Raw genomic sequence first — 19,759 nt, 5'->3', positions numbered from 1 at the left:
GATGTGACTTGAAGCTTCTGTTCAAAAATAGCTTGAACGATATAAATTGGGGTTGTTGTAATGGGGTGTCCACATGAGGACCATAGCAACTGTTATGTGTTTCAACTGCTCCCCAGGGAGTTAAATATGTGTAAAGGGATGTTATGCCATTATAGGGCCAGGGTTACTAATTGTAAAACACTTTGAGAAGTGTGGGAAAGCGTGATATAAAAATTGACGTTTTTATTAATATTATCATGGGTATGCAAGTTCCACTTTCAAAATATTTTTGTGTTAGTTGTAGTCAGTACACATCAATACAATTGTTGGTCACCAGAGGGCGATATTCAAGGAAATGTTTTCTAGTCATAAACTATGGATGATTCTTTCTTAAAAATATTGATGTTCAATCTTCAATCAAGCAACAATTATAGGGTCATGAAGGTATAATCATTTATTTCCCTTTTTCAATTCTACTATATTTCATAGACAATAAACATTACTGTGCAGAAAGGGTACTGGCTTCACAATAACAATATTCATGGCTAACAATGGTAATGAAACCAAAATATGACTTTAGCTCATTGAAAACTTCAAGTTCAAGTCAGCAATATTTGAGACATGATCCAGGGCCTATATTCTTACGTTCATTTGTAAACATTAACACATGCCAGCGAGGGCACTATACTTGTTGCCTGGCTATGAGGGCACTAGTAGACATCTTTTACCACAAGAGCTTTTATGCAGCAACTATTTCCCATGTGCATTTTACTGTAGTCAGATAATCTACAACATATAACCTTTGATATAAAACCGTGTTAATGGTTCATCCATCATCTCTGATAACAGTAAAGTCTTAGTTTATGGGGAAAAAGAAGTACCGCATATGTTTATACTAAGTCGTGAAACATGAATGCATAGCACCATCTTGTTTGCAAGTCATTGCAAGTAACCAATCAGCAAACAAATATGGCCGCCACAGATGGCAGTGATATTTGTGGGTATCAATACGTAGGAGCTTGAATGAATGCATGGCTTCCAGTGAATATTCTCTAGACAGGCTAAAATTTAGTCACCATGTAGTACCATCAAAGAAGTAGACTGGGAATAGTGGAGTAGAGACTAGTCCAAGAAACATGTGTAACCTCTGTTTGGTTCTTTTTCCACTTTCTTCAGTAAAGCTGACAAGTTCTTGTTGACCTCAACACCAACTTTTTTAGCAGACTGAAAGGTAGAGAGAGAAAAGCACAGAAAATGAACTACTTACTCTCTTAAATTGTTAAGAACCGACCAAGAAGGTAATGCTGTTGCTAAAGTAGACTCTTGGCAGAATTGATGAATGTAACATGAAAACTATTGATTTGAAGGACCGCTGATTAACAGTGGCCATCTTGGATTTAGAATGCGGTGGCAGTAGATCATTATAATATATTTGCATACTCATTTGCATCACAGTGAAAGATGCAAATACATTACCCATGTGCAAGTATGATGTATATGTACTGAAGGTGTAATCAAAGGTCCTGGTCAGTCCAAAGATGTGCTTTTAGTGCAGTTACTATTAGATTGTGTAAAACAACATTGCCACCTACCTTGTACTACATTGTATACTACTACTATTTACCATACTACTGACTGTGACTGTACAGAACTTATTTTAAGTGTATGAATACCAATCAAATGTGTACTTTTTAATTCAGAAATCCATTCAATAATAATCTATACAATAGAAAGTTGTGTGCGTTTTTCAACATTTCTGCAAATTTTGTTGAATGACACATACATCTGAAACTGATGAGAAAACTTGTTGGGAATGTTGGGCAACGTTTATTGACGATACAGTAGAAAAGACAAGCTGTTTTGTAATACTAGTACATTAATTGTATTGAATTGATTTGGAACATAAATAGAATGATTGAGAAGGGTTATAAACAAACCAGAGGCCCTTACTTGATCAAGAGGGGCTTATATACAAACTGGGAGACTCTTACTTGAAAACAGTAATTCGTATCACCTATGCTTTTGACTGCTTTGTACATTTGTACATTGTAAATGTTGGCCTACAATTTGACTTGGTTTGACCTTTGACCCCATTTCTTGTTCAACAAGTGCCCTTTGACCCCATTACTTGTTTAACCAATGAAAACGCTGTAATCCGTACAACCATACTTTTCAGTAACTTTTCAAAGATTGGGGTGAATACTTGTAATGAGTGTGTTATACTATATATGTGTGTGTGTGTACAACTTTGTAGACATATTTCTTCAACTTTTGACAATATTTTTACTTGCAATTGATGACTTTAACTTTATGGGGTGTTTCTTTTTTTATTTGGCAGCTACTACTAAAGTGAAAGTTTCTACCTGATGTAATGTAGTAACCAATTTTTGTCTTAATGAAAGTTTTGAATTGGTACAAACCATATGTGCAATAGCTATGCTACTATTAAAACGTTTTTTTCCTGATATGTCATTGATTTCCTTTATTTACATGATGCATGTACATTGTATATTATGCTTTGTTTACCAAATAAAGTGCTGTGTACAGAAGTAAACATCAAATCTGTGTCTTTTATTGTAGTCTTCTGTATTTTTATTTTTTTCTGGTTTGGCAGTCATTCTTTGAACCTTCTTAAAAAATAATGTATGAGAGAGAGCGCAGTACTATGTTTATAATATCATTACAGGTACCAGTGAATAAGATTGATGAACATTCAGCTAATTGTTTTAAGATCAAAATATCAAAAATATAGAAACATTGAATTCATAAAGATTAATGAACTCTTGATATGTCTGAGAGAGAGAGAGAGAGAGAGAGAGAGAGAGAGAGAGAGAGAGAGAGAGAGAGAGAGAGAGAGAGAGAGAGAGAGAGAGAGAGAGAGAGAGAGAGAGAGAGAGAGAGAGAGAGAGAGAGAGAGAGAGAGAGAGAGAGAGAGAGAGAGAGAAACATATGTATATGTGTGTATATGTTTTGTGTGTATACAAAGTGTGGGTGTGTCTGTGTGTGTTGTCGGCAAATATCGATATCAAACTTGTCTACTTGTTCACTTTCTTGAACACATCACTGCCGACCATGTGATTTATTATTTATTATGGTAAGTGGATATCTGAATAGATTGACATCATTTTCATAAACTAGATCCTAAATTGCCCTAAAATCATATCACAAAAGAGAGTGGGCAAGATATCCTATATCTGGGTTGAGATTGTAAGTAGGCTGAGTTTTTAGACGAAGTTCTTACCTCCATCATTTCAAAGACACTTTCAGGATCAAGACTGCCAGAGCCTTCTTTCCTCATACCACTGACTGTTCCCTTGGATGTCACAGCTACCATTAAACATGCTAGACAACAAGCTTCCTCTTCCATGGTGGCGTCTACAATATGTCTATTTCCAACCTGAAATGAGCAGCATTGAAATTTAAGTGAGCCATTTCCAGATGACATGTTACAATTTTACAAGTGTCATGTTGGATTTGGACTTCAGGTGTGAAAAAAACTGTTGTTTTAGGAGGCCTATAGAAACAGTTGGACCTGAACTAAAGAATCATCTTGTCTAATTCTTAAGGCTCCATTGATAAGATAGTAGTAATGTGAGATCCTGGGACTGACATATCGGACTTAAATGACAATAATGGTAGTTTTAGAGACACACACCCACACACTTAATACTACTATTAACACTAAAAGATCAAAAGGTTTCCTAACATTTTACAATGTCAAAATTTGCAAAATATACTTTATATTATAACAGAATCAAGCATTTTGCTTGCATATCCAATTACTTCCTGGTCATTAGATTTGTTTCACAATGAATTCATTATTTCTTGAGCAAAGGAATCCCGCTGTTCTTACCACTTCACAGATGCAGTTGAGATACAAACATCACCGACAAGACTTAACAGTACATAGTGTACATGTAGTACATTTACCTTGCTAACTGTAACCATACATGGAATGTTGGATGTATCAATTCTACTACAATCATGAGGGTCGTCAGATAACTCTATCTCTCTTTGACCTTCATCATCTACGGTAACTGTCACATTAGGTATCCTGGAAGAACAGTGTTATGATTATTAAGTGGAGGAAATAAATCATGATGGTAATTCTGAATGTCTTTTTTTGCTTACATTTTCAATTTAATCTGCTATTTTCAAAAGAAGTGGCATAAGAGGGTATCCCAGATGAGGGGAAAAAAGGGCTAGATCACATGACTGACAGTACATGAAGCAGTTGACAAAATGTGACTAAAATATTGCAAGTTCCTGAAAAACACTTAGCAGAATGCTTTGTGAGGATGCAACCAGCTTTTCTTGTTGAACGCTAGGGAATGGTGATGTTTTCAAAGGAGGCTGTAGTACTCAACTATCATGGCACTCACTTCTGGTCTAAAAGGTACTTCCGAACAGCACTCCTAGTGGCCAAACTATACAATCTTTCGTTTTTCTGTTAACTGGAATACGGTGTATTGAAATCAGAACCTGGCAGCTCTGTAGTTTTGGAGTTGTTAGAGAAACTACAGCTGTTGCAATAACAAGTAAGACACCAAGTAAGCAGTATAGTGAACAGTACTGTTGAAAATACTAATCTAGAACACTGTATTTGGAAGTAATACATTGTTAAATCAGTCCTTGAATATAAAATTTAAAACTTGAAATAAACTAAGTTAAAACTGCTAAAGTCTGGAACTCTGATTTGCATGGTAATTTCCTCAATTTATCAAGTTTTTTTCAACCAATAATTCAATTCAATTCAGAAAATACTCAGTACGACATTTTTATAAAAGTTTCATTCACTTATGATGAAATGTCACTTTTTTTCCCCTGTCAAACGAGCTTGTTATTCAGTTATCAGATTTATACTTTGTTGAGATGAACTGTACACAGGTACCTTGTATTATGTAGAGCTGCTTTCACTGCTATCGAGACTGCATCAAAGAGGTTGCCGCCACATTCAAGAATCACCATATCCACGTACACAACCCAACATGTTTCCCTTGGCATTATACACAGTGATTTCAAATCGACTGCATTTTTGTTATCATAAATTCTTTGTATTGTGTTGGATATTTCTGTAGCCAGTTCATCACCACCCCTGCCTTCGAATGCTGGAGCAGCATTAGCAGAACAGTCCACAAAAAATTCCAGATATCCCTCGTCTGGTCTGTCTGGTTTTGGAGTACCCATTTCTGCTTTAATGCCTACTAGAATGTCAGTATGTGAAAGTTTCAGTCTGGCTGAACCACTTGTGTTTGATACAACATCACATTGTAGTTCCATAACACGATATTCTTCACAGCTCCGACCATCAGTCCGTAACCCATCCTAGAATTCAAAGGGAAAGAAAATAAGGCAGTGGGGTTTTACAGTAGATGCATAATTCTGTGTATTATTCAATGTCTATAATGTAGTCTGTAAAGTTGAAACGACAGCGCCCCCTTACGAGTTGTATGTTCAGTTACTGTAGCACTGACAATATAGACATAATTCTTACGTTATTTTGAATTGAATTGATTACACATTAAGACCACAGTAGTAAGATAAATATGAAATCTTAACTGAGCTGTTAAATTACCTGAATTCCATGTAAAATGAATGTTCTCTCAGCTTCGCTGAGCAACACGGAAGCCATGCCGAAATTCAACTGTGCACATGGGATGGTGACGTCACCAAAAATGAGTTATGAGACCCTCTATCTCAATATTATTTATTCACAAATATAAATTCACATTTTCAACCTAACCACGCCCATTTCATTCAATTTTCACCGTATCAGACATAAGAAAGCATTTAAGTACGTCTGGTGGGATCACGTCACTCGGTTCTTGTACGGATTATTCCCAGGGTTAATAAACCGGTAATATTATCAGGATTCTCCAAATTGAGTGACTTGGGGCGTCTGATTCACTCAAGAGACTGTGTGATCCAGGAAATCCTATTCTATCAACGAGCAGGTAGATTCAGATGAACGGAGAGAGTGAAACTATGCAGCGCTTGACCGGTGATCGGGATGGTTCAAGCCCACATTCAAGCAGTAGCCTCACCATTGAAGGTTTACGGGCCCAGAAACAGGAGTAAGTATTCTTCATTCGATGCGCAACAACACTAAACAAACAGCCTGTTTGGGCAGGTTCCTATGGCCGGCCGGCCCATTGGCGTCGAGTCGTCAAAGATAATATGTGTCTATAATGTGTGTAGTATATTTCTCATTGTTGACTCCTGTACTGTTACACGTGTATTCCCCGAATGAAAGATTGAAATACTGTCATGCATTAACGGTGGTAAGATAGTTTTTGTCCACGACCTTCAAGGCACTTGCTGAGCTTTTCTTTATCAGTACTCAATATTCATAAAGGTATTTGTAATTAGTATGGCAGCGTTTTCATTACAATACAATTTTACGGTGCAATTAATAAAGCATAAAACCTCTTATTAGCTTTTGTCATATCATGGAGGGAGAACTACCTCAATGAATACATTCTATCCAGTCTGTGAAATGTTAACAGATTTTTAAAAAACGACAATGAAAGAAACTCAGATTTCTAGCACTGTATCTCTTTATTATTATATAATAAGGGAAAAGAGAAATTATACATTCACTCAATTTATTCAATTCGTCATGGATGAGATCTGCTACTGTGACGACATACTTCTATAGATATAATATAAACAAAGTACGTATGTTTTTCTTTGCTTCACATTGCCTATTTTATTAAAATACTGTAGGATTACATGTGATAGAAATGTTAGTGCATTCTGTACAATAAGGAGATATCATAATGTTATACCTTGCGCAAGCCAAGTTGAACAGGTTTGAACAGAAAATATGGGATTCGTTTTTATGTTGCTTGTACTAGTCACTATAATACAAATGTACCTAATTTGATTTGTGGTACTCATAGTTAGTTGAAATGTTCAAAATTGCTTTCAAGTTTCCCAAATTATGCTTACGAATGTACAATATAAATCATGTTATTCTCCAATATTTTTCTTCATTCAGCCAAAAAATATTCATAACATAAAAGGGTGGTGGTGGTGGTGGTGGAAAATACATTGTGAGGATGGGGTGGGATGGGGGTGAGGTTGGTGTTCTTATCATCCCTTCATCTACTTTCTGCAGTCATAATCCTGTACTCCAGACTTCATTTACACAGTGTGGTTTGTAGTTTCACATTACTGACTTCTGTATGAACTTCATCACTGAGTGATGACACATCACTATGTACGGTATTCACAACATACAGATTTTGATATCTGACTGTCGGCAAGAATGTAGAACAGTAGACTGCCTTTACTATAAACACTCATTTATATTCAAGCTAGGGAGCTATAGGGTTAGGGTAAGAATAGGGTGTACAATGTATACTCCATCAGATAACCATTATTTGTATCTTCCATATTTGGTGGTAAAGTGGACAATGACTGGCAGTAAAATAGATACATATTTGTATTCAAGCTAGGGAGTTAGGTTTAGGGTTAGGATAGGATAAGGAATATGGATAGACTCCTTAGGCTAAACATTATTTGTATCACCTTCAAATGGGCGATACTGTTGTACTTGTATACCAACCGTATGTTTGAATAATTTCATTCACTGTTTAAAGTTCTCAAGGGAGAGACTCGAGGGAACCGGTACTAGTACTTATAATACATCACCTTAGGCTTTAGGTCGCGACCTATATTTTTAGGGTCATGTCCTCATTCCCAGTTGAAGATGGCAGTGTGATTTTGTATTGCAATTTTGGTTGATGAAATTAACTTTTGTCAAGTACTAACTGTAATAGGAAGACAGGAATTCAATATAACACCTATAAATTAGATTACAGTGAGGTCGGAAAACAAGTATATTAAGTAGTGTGAGTTTGTCAAAGAAAGCAGAAATGTAGGCACCTACTAATTGTCTTGGAGTCTCAAGTTCCTGCAAGTGTTAGGTTGTATGTAGGGATGTGTTGAAAACTGATGAGGTTATTGATTGGAGGCTAATTAACAACAGCTGTATCTGTCTGTCTTTGTTAACCTGTAGTACACAACATGTTAGGTGGAGCCTTATGGGGATGTTAGTCAGGAATTCAGTATATGCTGTCCTTTGTGTTTGGTGCCAGTAGTATGATAGTCTTTTGGACAGTAGGATAGCATAGAATATATGACACTTGAAACTGAGCTTTCAGCTAACTGAGATGTATGCAAACTAAAACTATTGTTACGACATATTGATATACATTTGTAAGCTATTGAATGGATTTACGTGTAAGTATAAGCTGTGTATGTGCCCTGCTAACGTTGTCAATTTGTAATGAAACACCAGCTATATGAATGGTACCCCTCACAATTATATGTTATCTACATATTTGTGTACAATTTAGACAACTATTTACATGCTGGCACTGATAGCATTGTTTACAGATTGAATTACAATTCAAAGTAAACCACACATATGATATACTGGGCTCTTTCAAGCAATTGAAACAATATATCTGTCTGTGTGTTTACACATTCTATGAACAATATAATTTATAAATAATTGTGGTACACAGTCAGTGGAATCACTTTACTTGAAGTTGTATGACCTGGTTGTGACCAGGGTTGTAATTTGTACTGCACTAGAATGAATGTTCTTGGACATTGGATTTATAAAAAATGTAGTCAAGAATAAAAATATCTACTTATTGTAAAAAAAAAAAGTGTTTTCAAAAGAACTCCCAATTTTTTGTTTTTTTAGCACAACTTAACTGTAGTATTGCTAGGGGTGTACTACAGGAGGCTTGTATAATATGCAAATTTGGGATTCGTTTTCTCAAAAAAAAAATGAGTAGAAATTTTCATCAATAATTTTTATTACGTTATTTTATTACAGACAAACTAACATGCAACTTGTGCCAGTCCATCCAGACATAGAACAAAAAGCCAAACTAGCAAAAACATATCATCCTGAGGACTTCAAAACTAGGCTCAACTATTGTTGTAAATGTTGTGGACTTACCAAACTGATGGGATGTGAAAGAACTTGGTTTATACAGGTGAGGACTACAACTCATATACGTTGTCAGTTATTTATACATTTAATGAATGTGTTTGAATATAGTAAATAATCTGTTGTAGTGAAGTATGAACTCAGTTAATTGTAGAAATGATGAGAGAAGAGAAATGAAGAGAGTTTCTACTACAGATAATTGAAATGTGTAAATGCTGCTCGGACTGGAATAAGAGTAAACTGGAGTAAAACTGGTAGTAAATTGGACATTTTTAATCCCAACATTGGTAAAATGCTAATGTTTTGGGTCAACCCATATACCTTAAGCCAAATATAATGTCCACATTCCATGTAGGATACTTGAATAGGATACTATATGTAGTGGTAGAGAATATCCACTTTGTTGTGAAATGGTTATATATTGTATTCATGTACAAGACTCAAATGAGTCAAAATTAGCAGTAGACCGGAGCACATAGACTACTAGTACTAAACATTGTATCTAGACTACCAAATTAGCAGTAGTCCAGGACACATAGACTACTAAACATTGTATCTAGACTACCAAATTAGCAGTAGTCCAGGACACATGTATAGATGTCTAATGTTGTATCAAGACTTACATGTAGTCTACCAAATTTAACAGTTTAACATTGTAGTCTGTATAGACCAAATGAAATCAATGTCAAAATTGTAGCTGACACAGTTCACTTGGCTTAATCTGACGACCAAGTAAGAAATTAAATTGAATCCCTGATGTTAATATGAAAAGTTCATAGCTGTAGTTGATCATATAAATTTCATAGCGTAATTGTTAAAATACATGTTTGATTGCACCGCTAAGTTTATATTTGAAGGCGTCACAACATACAAAATGTATCTCCATCATCACATTAGAGATACATACATGTATACAGCGAATTTCACAATACCATTCAGCTTTTCTGTTTGATACATCCACGCAGAAACCAATAATAAACTGGACATGCTACACTTTAAGATAGCAAGATTGAATGAGTACAGTTTCTTGCTACAGTTTGTCTAAGTGAAATGAACTACACATGCCAACATACAGACATCAAATGAACACCACAAAGGACATTTTACTTTCATCAGGCCGGTGTTTGATTTTAAGAAAAACATTGCACCCAAATGTCTGCATGGAGTTTCTGCATGATTGTATCGAACAGAAAAGATGAACAGTATTGTGAAATTCACTGTAATACAGCATGTCGATATACTTTCTCGAGATCAAGAGTCTGTCTGACATTTTGTTGTCGTGACTTTCTTCCAGTCAGTTACATTAAATGATGTTGTCAACCTCTTAGGCATTCGTGACTGTCAAGTAACATTGTAGCACTACAATATGCAAATTACAGATGCAAATGTATGACTCAGTGTTCCATGTACTGAATGATCAATGTTAACAGCTGACCTACCTTGACCTATTGACCTCAAGAGGTCAACTCTGAGAGGTACAAACCATGAGGAATCTGGTCTAGTCTAGTCTCTACATCACCTGCCAGTAATATTACAACGATAGTTGATTCTGACAGTGCAACAATGCATTCAGATGAGGATGGTACAATTAAATGAGAATGAGTTGTGGAAAATCGATATTAATTGTAGAATGTGATAAATAGATTTGCTGCAGATGTAAAAATTGCGTGATGTACATTTACTCAGAAATGTTAGACATAATGATGTCAGTGTATTTATTACCTACATACATATTAATCTATTTTGTATACACTGTAGGCAGCTAAATTGTGGTTGATAGTATAGCAGCTGCTGCTTTCAGTATGTAAATGTAACGTTAATAACGTCCTTGCAGAAAAAATTAGCTAAAAAGTGAAAGAGCGTGATAATAAATTATGATTTATTTATATAGTTATAGATCGCCTGGCCCCCCGCAATAAAAAGCTGATTAAAGATGATTAAAATGTCATTAAAAATTCATTTGAAAGGGTTGGATGATGGGAGAAGTAAAAATGTAAAATGTAAAATGTAAAATGTAAAAGGTAAATGTAAAAGGTGAAAGGTAAAATGTAAAAGGTGAAAGGTAAAATGTGAAAGGTAAAATGTAAATTGTAAAAGGTGAAAGGTAAAATGTAAAATGTAAAAGGTAACATGTACAAGGTAAAATGTAAAATGCTCATGAAATACCATCTTCACAAAGTAAAATTTGTGGTGAAATAAAACCTTTGTGTGATGGTTCAAATTGTAACTGTTTTCTACATGGAAATTTTGATATTAATGACATGGGTTTTTTTGTGATAGCTGTCAAAATGAACATTTACGTGTTGCACTCTTGCTGTCAAATTTGTGTTTTATTCGACACTTACATGTAATGTACAGACACTTTACACATACAGAGAAAATATGATAATGTTACCCATGCAGTGTTTTCTATTAAAAAGTGACAATACATTTCAATCAGAATATTTTGTGTGTTTAAAGTGTGTATAGTGTAAAATAGTCAACTCTTTATGCCTTTGCTCTGAGGAGTGAATGTAACTCTCGTTATAGGCATTGCACTTTCTAGTATATTGTCCCTGTCAATCCATCAAGTTGATACACATTGCAGTTATCATGACTGTCATCTCACGGATGTAACCTCTCAATGACTGAAGTACAACCAATGTTATACCATCCTAAGGAGTCTAACATTTTAATGGGTGTTAGGGTCAACTGGGTTTTTTTTTTATTGGTGATTTATATTCCATCTATACATTAATAGTTTAGTATGGAATTGTGTACTTTGGCATTTTGAGAGCTGGCTATCAATTCATCAATACTGTCAGTAAGTGTCTTTGTTACACTAATAGCCATGAGTTGGTAGAACCTACAGTTTTCTAGACATTTTACCAGGGTTCCATATCCTACTGTACAGTGTTAAAGTCACTCATCATTAAATGTATGATAACAGTTTGGATCAGGAAAAATAGAATTGAATTAAACAAATGCCCTAGACTTGCTCAAGTTTCCAGGATTTTTTCATTCTTTATTGAATATAATTTTTGAAATCAAGTGTGTTCGTTTTAATATGTCAATAATAACATGAGTGATTACAGAAAAGTGGGGAGGTGGGGGGAGGGGTGTACATGTATAACCCTCCTTAGGAGACGAAGTGTACTAGTGACTTGACAAATTAAAAAAAAAAGTTAAGGATGTTACCTTTTACAAAACCAAAAATGAATAACAAATTCAAAAAGATTTGAAGATTATGAGACCATCAAAAAGAACTCCCAAGGGACTGGTGGCACTCAAATATCCATCTCATTGAGTGATTACATTCATGAAACACTGCAATATTTGGACAGATTTCATGAGAAGTTAATAAGTCTGTACATGTAAATCAAAGTAACTATCATGACAGTTTATCAAGACACAAAGTACAGATCTGAGGTTTTTACAGTCTACAAGACTAGGATGATAAAAGAGATATGGAGGCCATTACAGTATCTGTTGAGAAACTAAGGACCTCCTACACATTTCAATTAAGTTCAGTATTGTCTTTCTATATTTTCATTAATTTTGATGAATTTGTTTTAAGATAATGCATATAATTGTGCTGCCTTATCTCAGAAGAGTTTAACAAATTTCAAAATGAAAACATTATCCCAGAAGCTCAGATTGGAATAAAGACTATTCCAGAGTAAAACGTTATCTTTGAATGAATCCATTTGACGTGTCTGCGAGTCAAAGAGAGAAATTGCTAAATGTCAAAGTATGCATTCATCAAAGTAAGCATATATGAATCAATATCTTATGACATTTAGCATGATCAAATATCTATTACTATTCACAAACTACTACTGTGGAAAACCAGCTATCGGCAAACTAAGATAGACACAATATAATCACCCTGTAATCAAGATAGTGAGAACATTGAATGAGGCAAAATGTGTGGCCACTTGATGAAAACATGTTATTAAACATGCTACCCTACTCAGTGTAATTATAGTAATATCAGTTGCTGGCTTTATCAACATGTTGTAACAATAGTTTGCCTATAGCTTGAGGTCCAGAGTACATGTTCTTAGTATATCACAAGTCAGAACATCATCTGCTGTCGACAAAAAACCAGACTGAAAATTTCCAGTGCAAATATATCCGATTCAATTTTTTTTTGAACAAAGGTCACTTGTATAATATGTATATTACTATGGCAACAAGGTAGGTTTCGAAAGTCAGTTAGGAAGCATGATATTTGCTATGTTTCCTTCAATGATTTTTAGTACGAATTTAATAACACATTGACAAAACGGATATAGCAAATAATAGCATGCATGCATCAAAAATGATACATTTCATCTTGTTTTGAAACAAATGAACATCACTGCCACATGCAAAGTCCGATTTGACTAAACAAAATGTGTAATTTTTATATGTGTGTTTGTGCTATCACTAGTATATATATATAAGTGGATGTAGTGTCTGTGTTTTTTGTTCATTATTACAAAAAATTGTTACGGGAAATGTTAAAAGACAATGAACCTCCTTATATTCCCTTTCATAATAGCATATTTTGTTGAATCATAATCGTGTCTCGTGACTAAAAAATTAGATTGTTTGATTGGGTTAGCTATAGGGCTAGCTACATTTAGCAACAGGTAGATATGTACATGTAACATATTTATTGATGTACATCATGTATATGTATACTGTACAATTTAGTTTAATAGCAGTATGGACTATGGTTATTGGCAAAAATATTTTAATCCATGCTTGCTTGATGATGTAAATGCAGCTTACATCACATGTACATGGATATGGGTGTAGGTACATGTATCAAGTGATAACTTATGGAATCTTCATATCAGATGATCTGCTTCTGTGAATGTATTTATTTTGGCATAGAGACATTTTCACAGCAAGACATTCTTTCACACTTGGCTCCACTTTATTTTGGTAGATAAACAATTTTTGACAACAGGTGTGTAATATCCACATCACTTTGTTTAGTAAAATGTAGTAATTTGAAACAAATATGCCTTTATTTACGTAAAGTTATTTCAGAGTTTACCAGTGAAAGTGATCCCATTGTTACATACATGTAAATACTGTTTCAGCTAAATAAGCTTTTACAATGGGTAATGGAAGCCAATATGCAGACATTCACAATATTCATGAAAAGATTACAAGTAAAATGGGAATCTGCAGATTACATGTAGTGAAAGTAATGCAGTGTAATCATGTATAAAGTATTCAATCTCCAAATTACAATGATCCAAAGTGACGTCATATAGGCTACTAAGATATTGTTTATTTTGTGAAATGATTCTGTGTAGCTTGAAATTTAGATACCAACTATTGTAAAAGGTGGATGTATACAGCAAGGCAAGCCATGTACATGTGTACTCAATAAGACAGAGTTAGTATAATCATACTTCAAGTTCATGTTTCATTTCTTCAAAGACCTCATATCTAATTATAATTTCCTGTATTTTGCCTCATTGTCATGGTATTTTGAAGGATGGTTGGAACATTTACTAGGTGTTTGAGGTGCAAATTGAAGTGAACACATGCGTAGTTAGGGGAGAAGAATTAGCAGACAAATAAATGAAACTCATCAAGAAAGGTGGTGGACTTTGAACATATGGATTAGAACAGTCTCCCTGTATCCATGTAGTTTAGTCAACAAAACAGGATGACGAGACTGGAATGAGATGGCCTGAATTATGTATTTCTGTACATGTATCATGTATCAATGGTCATTCAGACAGAAAATAAATAGGATGACCCAAGGGGTTTATTCACTTCTTATCTTGAACTCAAAATGATGACAGCCCTTAAATGTACATGTAGGTCACTTGGATTATCCATGCCTGAGTGAAGAAAAATATCGGAGAAGAATATCACCAGTTTCCTTATATAAAACAGAACAGTGTAGATTCCAGGCTATGTACAAAACAACTAATAAAATGATCCTGTTTACAAATGTATTAAAGATTGTAAACTGTCATTGCCTATCTGTTTCCAGTTGGCTAACCGTACCTTTGTCAAGTATGTCCACATTGTCCCAATCGTAATGAGTCCATGTTTTGAACCACTCATTGAGGTAATCTGTCAAATTACACACCATTGGAAAGGTATACCCAAGGCTATGCTTAATCACTGACTGTCTTCATCACCTGATCACGATGTGTATGTGACTGTAAACAAATTAGTTTCTTATATATTCCCAGTCACTTTAATATAGATTATCTGGAATAAATCAGCAATAAGAAAAGATTTGGTGACAATGTAGTGTCTATTCTGAGTAATGTATAAGTGAAAATGAGAGGAAATTGTCAAGGGGAAGGGAGGAGTCCTGCAAACTATTCAGAGAGGATGATTCTGGGTGTAGGGACTAGGGAGAAACAATTTGATTTCTGTCAGCTCTTCTTTCTTTTTCATGGGAAGCATTGTTAAAAAGTGCCAAGTATATCCTATTTCTCATTCAGTGAATAATTTAGTGATTTAAGATGCAGTTTCAAGTGGCCTGTGAATAGAGACCAGATGAATGTCAACATAGTACCGCAACATAGTTTTATTAATAAATTGAATATATAAAATATATATATATGTACATGTATTGTGAGTATCACTTACCAAATCATGAATGCAGTGGTGAAACAGACCTGAGAGTTGACAATGATAGCAATAATTATGTAATGTGTACATGTACATACTCTTTGTTTTTTCTAGAAGACTGTCTGAGGAATTCAGGCCGATTTTACCTGCATGCACATTGTAACAAAAAACATTGATATTGTATGGTATGAATAAACTGCACAAGTGATTCTTTTGTATATATAGACGTATCACATGGAATATTAATAAATTCATGTGTCGTTACAAACATGTACATGTGGATGTGAATTGTTGATGAAATTGTCCTTGCTGTCTACATTCTGATAAAAATTTTCAATGTATCATAATAATGCTGTCTAGTAAATTCAGTAACACATGTAAAACTTAGAAATCATCAAAACTGCAATGCTGTAGTACATGATGTTTTATTGATAAACAGCAGGAGAACCATGTTATGAGTGAAATCAATAGCTGATAAAAAATTTTGTGGTACATGTATTGTTGTTATTCATTTGCTTATGTAAATGTTTATAATGAAAATATTCTCTGCCAGTTCAATTGAGATATTTACCACAAATTACACATTGCTGCAACTTGTCTTTCTAGACAAGCTGAAATATAGCACTGTTTTGTTGGAAATGAAACTTGAAAGCTATAGTCATTATGTTAAATATTGTTGACAGTCAGTAATGTGTTAGAGTTATTCAAAATGAAAATACTCTGCCTCTAATGTTATGAGAATTTCCTGTAATAAATTTCATAGTGGCCACTTGATAAGTAGAGACAAGCTGAAATATAATACTGCTTTATAATAATTATAAATCAATCATAAAGTGGAATAAACAGTCCTCTGTAATAATGTTACTAATGTGTACATTAGATATTGGATTCTAGATTTCATGAGAACTTACTTCAAAATGCATAATGGCTACCTCGTAAGTAGAGACAAGCTGAAATACAGCATTGCTTTATTAGTACTGAAGTCCTTAGTGTGATATATTTGATATTCAGTCAGTAAATTTAGGTTTGTTTATGTCTGTCTGTATGGTAAACATGCTGTGTCAGATTTATTGATAAAATGACAGAGTAGAACCGGGCTTTAATAGTATTGATGTAGAAATACAGTTAGGACCATATTATTGAGTGAATGCTAATACTAGTAGTTGGTTAGATGGAGTAGTATTGCTGACGTGCAATCATCTGTTATAAAGAGTCATCAATGGAAATAAATTGATACGATGTTAATGCTTTCACAAGGTTATTAATTTAGCTGTCATTTCAAATCACATCATTTTTGCTAACAATTCTCACTGTTTCCACACTGTACAGTATGACAAGAAAGCAGTTAGCCTGTAAGATATGTGTAGTGCAGTGTTATCAGAGAACACAGTCACACACAAGAGAAGGTTAGGAAGCCTGATAGGGCTGAACAACAACTTAGGTATCTTACAATCTAGAAATCACATAAAAGAGAATATATTTTGTTGTGGGTCAAAAAAAGTGTTTTATTGTATGTGGATGGGTTTACCACATAGTAAGGTGTAGGGAACACCAGTTTTTATGCATCACAATGAACTTCTTTGTGTCGGTGCATGTCAAATTGGCTTAGATGGCATACATGTACTTGACAGGGTTGTGTGTACAAATAACAGTAGATACACTGGACTGGGTTGTGTGTGCAAATAACAGTAGATACACTGGACTGGGTTGTATGTACTAGGTGGCACACTGGACAGGGCTGTGTGTACACATAACAGTAGATGGCACATTGGACAGGGTTGTGTGTACAAATAATAATAATAATAATAATGTTGGTTTCTTATATAGCGCTTTCCCACTCCGTGCTCAAAGCGCTTTACAATTATTACCCCTGGCTCGGATCAGAACAGCACAACGGCCCTTTTTTAGTCTTCCTCAACTCCCCGGGGAGCATACAATCCATTGCAGCCATTTAAGCGCATAGGATTAAAGCCTTCACATTGCAACCTACATCCTACCAGGTCCCCAGTTATACAGCTGGGTTGACTGAGGCACAGTCGTGGTTCAAATCTTGCCCAAGGACTTTAGCCACTCAGAAACAAACAGCAGGCAGCGACGGGGCTCGAACCTGCAACCTGTAGATTCCAAGCCGGTCACGCTAACCATTCACCCATCATGACTCCACAAATAACAGTAGATACACTGGACTGGGTTGTGTGTGCAAATAACAGTAGGTGGCACACTGGACAGGGTTGTGTGTACAAATAACAGTAGGTGGCACACTGGACAGGGTTGTGTGTACAAATAACAGTAGATGGCACACTGGACAGGGTTGTGTGTGTAAATACCAGTAGATGGTACACTGAGCAGGGTTGTGTGTGTAAATACCAGTAGACGATACACTGGACAGGGTTGTGTGTGTAAATACCAGTAGATGGTACACTGGACATGGTTGTGTGTGTAAATACCAGTAGATGGTACACTAAGCAGGGTTGTCAATGTCAATGTGTCTGCGTCACTGGTTCTGCTGTGTTTGAAATATAAGTCAAAATGTTTATAATTATCATTACTTTCCCCAGTGTTTCTTTGATATTACTGCTAGTGGTATAATAAATTATACTCAAATATTTGTCTTCATTCAGTCAGAAAATGCCTGTGACCTAAGGGTTTTAGTCACTCATATTTCCTTGACTGATTGAAGAAAAGTATTGGGGGATAACATCTAATTGTATCAGGTGCAACTCAAATTGTATATTGTCGGACAGAAAATATGAAATCATACCTATGTCGTGACAATTCTGTGTGGTTAATTATGTCATTGGTTTTTGTGGTGTTCAAAATATGTCTCTAAGTATTCATAATTCCCATCATTTTCTACATCTTTTCCCAAATGTGTAGTTAGAATATTATTCTTATGTATTTTTCTTTATTCAGCTGGAAAATCTAGTGACACAGTGGGGTTTGTCAATACTCGTCTTCAGGTTGTAAGGAACCTTATGCCACTTACATTTAGTTCAGCTGACTAAGAAAGCTTTGGGATAATATCTAACTGGATAACTAACTGCTGTACATAAATGTATGGTGTACTTTATTTCTAAGGTCAAGGATACAATGTGGATATATGATCCACCTCCCGTATTCCCACCAATACTGATAAGCTGTTAATCTGTTAATCTCATATGCCTGTAATCCGTTTTGACAATGACATGGGATTAACTGGCACATATTTTATATAAAATATTTCTCCTGTGCATAATCACACTGGAGTGAAAGATTTGGTAATCCAAGCAGAAATTTGAAAACGTATTTTAGGTGAAGTATATGTAAGGCTCCATGTGGTTTAAATTAATTATCCAGTCTGCTGCTTTTATTGCAAAAAATAAGAATAGTTAACCAATCATGTATGTGCACACTTTCACCAACTAGGATGTGTATGATCCATGAGTATATTTTATGTAAAGCATACTGTACTTCATACTTTTCTTATACAGGTTTCATAGAATTTAAGAAAGGTCGGTCATTGGCTACTGACTTTTAAGCACTAAAGGAGCTTCCTTTTTTAGATGCTTTGGAACAAAATAGTAAAACAGGCAACCTTGATTGCTAATGTAGCTACCATATAACACTCTCTGGTAGTGTGTGTGTAGCGTAAGAAAGCTTGTAATCGTAATTGTACCAGCAGGTTTAGAACAGTTCAACATGTGGTGTATTGATACATCAACATGTCTTGCCCCTAGTGGTAGTATTTAATAGGTACATTACACTGGAAATTCTCATATGCCTGTAAGGTGTATTCACTAATAACCAGATCTAATAGTCCTCTGCTGTAGACACTATCAACTAAATCTGCACCGATGTATAAAAAAAATATTGTTCCCTGCAGGACTGTTTTCTTTTTACTGAAACCATTGGATCCAGATATTTTTTGAATGACATCAATGTGGCAATCATGTTGTAACGGTGTATACATGTACATTGCAAGCAGAAAACAAAACTAATACATGTATAGTTGCATTTTCTGAAGTGATTATCAACACTGTTTTGGGGCATTTCAGGTGAAAAGATGATACATTGATTCACAATCCTTTGTTCTGTATTTGCTTTTATTGTTCTATATCGTTAGTCTAATATTTTTGTTGAAAAATTACTGAAAACACAAAATATTATTGAAAAATGAGATATAGCCATTGCTCACCATGTATGTAAATATGTAACCAGAGGAAAACGGACTGAAGTTCATGTGGTGTTTCA

At 34.9% G+C, this 19,759-nt stretch overlaps 2 protein-coding genes across 2 annotated transcripts in view; one reads left to right on the top strand and one right to left on the bottom strand.

Moving 5' to 3' along the window:
• Positions 1-418: 418 nt before the first annotated feature.
• On the bottom strand, positions 419-5,639 carry LOC144437180 (exosome complex exonuclease RRP42-like). Its single transcript, XM_078126063.1, has 5 exons — positions 5,555-5,639; positions 4,871-5,304; positions 3,910-4,033; positions 3,221-3,376; positions 419-1,203 (listed from the first exon to the last, which is right to left on the bottom strand). Exons 1-5 carry the CDS (start codon positions 5,609-5,611, stop codon positions 1,102-1,104), a joined length of 873 nt encoding a protein of 290 aa, XP_077982189.1. The 5' UTR covers positions 5,612-5,639; the 3' UTR covers positions 419-1,101.
• Positions 5,640-5,938: 299 nt separating this feature from the next.
• The window catches only part of LOC144437682 (palmitoyltransferase ZDHHC3-like), a 62,772-nt gene continuing 48,951 nt past the window's right edge, over positions 5,939-19,759 (top strand). The window contains exons 1-2 of the mRNA XM_078126686.1: positions 5,939-6,053; positions 8,834-8,996. Coding sequence (XP_077982812.1) covers positions 5,944-6,053; positions 8,834-8,996 — 273 coding nt within the window. The 5' untranslated portion in view covers positions 5,939-5,943. The remainder of the gene's footprint in view (positions 6,054-8,833; positions 8,997-19,759) is intronic.

This window comes from Glandiceps talaboti, chromosome 7 (assembly GCF_964340395.1).
Source record: "Glandiceps talaboti chromosome 7, keGlaTala1.1, whole genome shotgun sequence".
Lineage (NCBI taxonomy): Eukaryota > Metazoa > Hemichordata > Enteropneusta > Spengelidae > Glandiceps > Glandiceps talaboti.
The sequence above is the reverse complement of the archived record's forward strand: the minus strand, read 5'-3'. Positions and strand labels throughout refer to the sequence as shown.